Source organism: Suricata suricatta, chromosome 9, assembly GCF_006229205.1.
Source record: "Suricata suricatta isolate VVHF042 chromosome 9, meerkat_22Aug2017_6uvM2_HiC, whole genome shotgun sequence".
Taxonomy (NCBI): domain Eukaryota; kingdom Metazoa; phylum Chordata; class Mammalia; order Carnivora; family Herpestidae; genus Suricata; species Suricata suricatta.
The window spans coordinates 138888320-138893045 of NC_043708.1; the positions used below are offsets into that span (position 1 = coordinate 138888320).

The 4726-nt window shown below is 56.5% G+C and overlaps 1 protein-coding gene across 1 annotated transcript in view; it reads left to right on the plus strand.

Annotated features, from left to right (window-relative positions):
* LOC115302415 overlaps positions 1-4045 on the plus strand; it is a 23206-nt gene extending 19161 nt beyond the window's left edge. The window contains exons 5-8 of the mRNA XM_029952320.1: positions 19-381; positions 2581-2686; positions 3174-3324; positions 3728-4045. Of these exons, the coding sequence (XP_029808180.1) occupies positions 19-381; positions 2581-2686; positions 3174-3324; positions 3728-4029 (922 nt within the window). The 3' untranslated portion in view covers positions 4030-4045. The remainder of the gene's footprint in view (positions 1-18; positions 382-2580; positions 2687-3173; positions 3325-3727) is intronic.
* The last annotated feature ends 681 nt before the right edge of the window (positions 4046-4726 follow it).

The window sequence follows — 4726 nt, forward strand, 5'->3', positions numbered from 1 at the left end:
GGGGGGGGGTCCCTCGAGGGGCGTGTCGAGCTCCTGCCCCTGCCCGGGGCGCCGAGATGCGTGTGCTCCACCTGCCAGTTGTGCACGAGGGGACGCGGAGCCGACCCCACGTGCAACCGCGTGCCCTCAGCCCCAAGAGCGCAGGGTCCGAGGTCTGGGGGCACCGGCGTGCAGAGGGGAGCCGCGATCGACGTCCGTGCACACGGGGACCCACGCACTTACACACAGGGACACGCGTGCTCCCAAGACCCCGCCCAGCGGAGCAGTGCAGGCCGGCCTCTCAGCGTCCAGTCCCCAGGCTTCTGAGGAGCACCTGCCAGAGACACAAGATCACAGCTCGAGGGCTTTCAGCCCCACCTTGAGGGAGGCTGGGGCCCACAGGTAGGAGGCTGGCAGAGTCCGGAGGGTCCGGTCTATTTACAGATCTAATGTTTTAGTCTCCGTGAATTTTTTGCATTACTGTGGATGTTCAAAAATACAGTATCAGAATCCTAGGTGTCTTCATTACTGAGCTTTTCGGTGCTGTTTACAATGTAAGCTTGAAGTGAGTACCTCGCTGCCTTCGCCCCAGTGGGGTCTCACTTTGGGGAGGCAGATCTTGGCGGGGCTGGCAGTGTAAAGGTTAGGTCTCTTGCAGCAAGTCCCGGGGATAAGACGCAGTGAACCGTTGAGAAGATACAGGCAGATAAGGCTTCAAGGAGGCGGCGGCCTGCACTGGGTTTGTGCGCTGCAGAGTGCACAGGGCTTGGCGGTGCTGGGATCCCAAAGCAGCGTTTTCCTGCTCTCCTAAAGAGACCGGAAGATGCCGTTTGGAGGTGGAGAACGGGGTGATGTGTTGTGGGGTGACTGATGCTTCAGAGCAAGGTGAAGAATGTCAAGTAGAGCCTGGCGTCAGCAGTAGGACGGAGCAGTGATAACCTGGAGGCAGCTTGTCCAAGACCTAAAGGTACTCAAAAGGTAGGCGTTCAAATTTAATTTAAAAAGCAGACACCCAAACCTTGGGGTAAGCCACAAGAAGGGGACTTTGCCCAAGAGTGTTCACTCTGCTCATGGAAACCGGGTTATACTGGAGAAAGTCTTAAAAGCCAAATTGAGCATTTCAGTTTACTCGGTGGGATATGGGAGCCCACGATAGAACAAAAAGAACCACCGGAAAGGAAATGGTGCAGTGTAACGTTTGGGGGTTCTGCTGGGACCAGGGACGGTGTTGCAGCCTGGTTTTCTTTCAGCTTGCCCACTGCCCTCCCGTCACGGGGTGGTAGAACTGTCTGGAAAGAATTTAGGATTTGGGCCAAGGTTCACATCCCCACTCAGACACATTTTGGGCTCAGTGATGTTGAGCAGTACCCATAACATCCCTGGGTCTCAATTTTCTAATAGTTTGGGAAACATCAGGGAACAAAACATTTTTCTGTGTGTTGCCTCCGTCAGTTTTTCTAATAGAGGAGATAGAAGCGAAACACGTGATGCGTTTTTGTGTTGTTAGAAGATGGTGAGGGGGCGCCTGGGTGGTTCAGTCGATTGACTTCGGCTCAGGTCTTGATCTCATGGTTCACGAGTTTGAGCCCCGTATCAGGCTCTATGCTGACAACCTGGAGCCTGGAGCCTGCTTCAGATTCTGTATCTTCCTCTCCCTCTGTCCCTCCCCTATTTGTACTCTGTCTGTCTCCCAAAAACAAATTAAAAAATTAAAACAAAGTAGATGGTAAGAGATAGAGACAGAAGAAAATGTAGAGGGGCAGGTTGCAGTGTTAAACACGGTCATCAGCATGGGCGGCACTGAGGAGGGGGGGTCTGAACAGAACTGTGAGTAGTGACGGGGGAGACCTGTGAATAACGGGGGGAAGAACATTCCAGACAGGACAGTGGGAGCACCAGCCTCGAGGCAGGGGAGCCGGGAAGAACACTGGTGCTGTGAACACTGGCGGACAAGGTGTTGGCGGGGCCGCAGGCGGACGTGCCGCTGGAAGTACTGGGCCCCTCGAGGAGGCGGTGGACTGTTTTCCAGAGGGGACGCGCTGTGTCACATTCGCAGGGGCAAGGAGGGAGGGCTCCAGGTTCTGCCCTTGACCACACTGCTTCCCGTCTGTCTCCTGGGCCAGCCCACCCCGTGAGGACAGGGTCTGGCGGTAGAGATGGCGTTTCCCTGATGCTAACGACGTTGAGCGTCTTTTCACGTGCTTATTGGCCACGTGTGGCTCCTCTGGGGGGACGTGTCAATTCAGATCCTTTGCTTATTTTGAAATCGGGTTATTGGTCTTTTCTTTTGGCTTGTAAGAGGTCTTTATGTACTCTGAACACAGGTGCCTTATCAGATACATAATTTGCAATTACTTTCTCTCATTTGTGGTTGGTCTTTTCACTTGCTTGATACCATTTGAAGCATAAAAGCTTTTAATTTTGCCTTTTCCTTTTCGTCAGTCCTTCTCTCCCCAAATTCGTCACAGTTTTAGCTGATTCTGCCTTAGAAATGTCTCCGAAGTGTACCCACCCCGCATTGCCCTTACACCCCCTTTTTATTTCCTGCCTGAGCGCAAGCAGTGGCCTCCAATCCTGTCCTCTCTTCTGGGCCCCTCCCAGGTGGCCCTCCAGCTGCTTCCAGAAGGATCTTCCTGAAACACAGATTGAGCAGGTCCGTCCTCTGTGGGCTCCACACGCCTCCTGGCACAGGGCTCCCGCTCCTCCAGTAAGAGCACCCGCAGCACTCGGTGGGGACCTGCCGGGCCCAGCCGGTTGAGCATCTGACTATTGATTTCTGCTCAGGTCATGATCTCACGTCCGTGGTTCAAGCCCCGCGTCGGGCCCTGTGCTGGCAGCTCGGAGCCTGGAGCTGCTTCCGATTCTGTGTCTCCCTCTCCCTCTGCCCCTCCCCCACTCACACTCTGTCTCTGTCCGTCAAAAATAAATGTTAAAAAAAATTTTTTAAATACTCTTTAATGATATTTCAGTTGGTTGCTTTGTTTTTTTAATCAGAGTAGTATTTTCCCTCTTCTTTCCTAATTTGTATCCTTTTTATGTCCTAACTGCTTGTAGCCAGAATTGTCCAAGCCGAATTAAATAATGTTGACAATATCTGATACCAAAGGCTAATTTCTGATAAATGCTGATTTATTGAGAATAAATGCCTTTTTCAAAAAACGATGCCAAGGAATAGCTTTTCTGTTTCCACGTAGCGTTTAAGAGAAATGGCTGTTGGGCGTATGTCTGTGTTTTCTGCACCTGTGAAGACCGTCGTGAAGATCCCTCTCTTGCTCTCCGTCATAAACGGGCAGGTGGCTGGGCTGACTGGGGCGCACCTCCTCCCGCACGGTCTACTTTGCCTGGGTATCTACCCGATCTAGCCCGGTCGTCACTGGGTCACTGGCATCGGGGCGGCTTCCATTCAGTGGTTCTAAGTGCCGTCTGGCCGAGCACACGCTCCTTTCTGTGCTAAGCCAGGCGGTGCACTCGGGCTGGAGGACGCTTAGCCCCCGAGATGGAGGGGGGAGGGAGAGAGGGAGGGAGGGAGGGAGAATGGGCCGAGGAGCAGGGGAGGAGGAGGAGGAGGAGGAGGGGAGAGGGAAGGAGGGAGGGAGAACGGGCAGAGGAGCAGGGGAGGAGGAGGAGAGGAGGAGAGAGGGAGGGAGGGAGGGAGAACGGGCAGAGGAGCAGGGGTCTCAGCCCGCCGTGTGTCCACCATGGGCCAGTCTTACCCACATGGGCTCTCTTCTCTCCCCCCTGCACACAGGAAGGGGCGGTGGGGCTGCTGCTCACACCCCCCCTGCAGCAGGGAGGAGCAGCAGATGCTGCCTCTGTCCTGGGGCCCAAGTTCCACTGCTGAGAGACGGAGGGGCAGGAAGCACCTCCTCCCCCGCGGCCCCCGGCCCTGCGGAGTGTGAGGTGCTCACAGCGCCCCTCTCCCCGGGGGCCCCGAGTCTCCCGCCTCGGGCACGCCAGCGACACTCATGGGAACTTTCTGTGTCTCTGTGTGACTCACTGGTCAGGCTTCTTGCTCCCTGTTTCATCAATTTTGAAAATTCTTCTAATTAAAAAGCGTCCTGTTTCATTGAGATTTTAAATGTGTGCGGTCCGTCTGCGCTGAGGCTCAGCATCTCCTGCGTCGGGGTGTAGGATCCTTGCGGGTCGCGGGCCCCTCTCCTAAGGACCCTCGGGGCGCCGAGCCCAGCTCGGGGTCACTGACTCTGGCCGAGGCCTCTTGGAGGGCCTGATGGCGGCTGTGGATTCCCTCCCTAGAGAACTGCATTGACGGGACGTGAGGTCCGTCTGGGGTAGAAGACTCGCGCCCCCCAGGCCGCGTCTGGGGGTCCCCCCGGGCCTGTGGCCCGGCACTCCCCAGCCAGAAGGACACAGGCCAGCGGCCTCCTGTTCTGTCCACACTGGGAGCAGGCGTGTGGCAGTGACGTGGGCGACGCTTAGTCACCGCAGAGCCGGGGGGGGGTCGCAGACAGGGCCCAGGGGACAGGCAGCGTCAGCGGCTGGATGTCATCCCCGCGGGTCTAGCTGGCAAGGCCATTCCGAAGGTGTGGGGCTCCCGGGGCTCGTTCAGCGGAGTGTCCCACTCTTGGTTTCGGCTCAGGTCGTGATCCCAGGGTCATGGGATCGAGGCCCACATCCAGCTCTGTGCTGACGGCGGGGGGCCTGCTTGGAATTCTCTCTCGAGCGCGCTCTCTCTCTCCAGCCGCCCCCCACCCCCGCCTCTACCCCTCCCCTGCTTCCATGCTCTAAA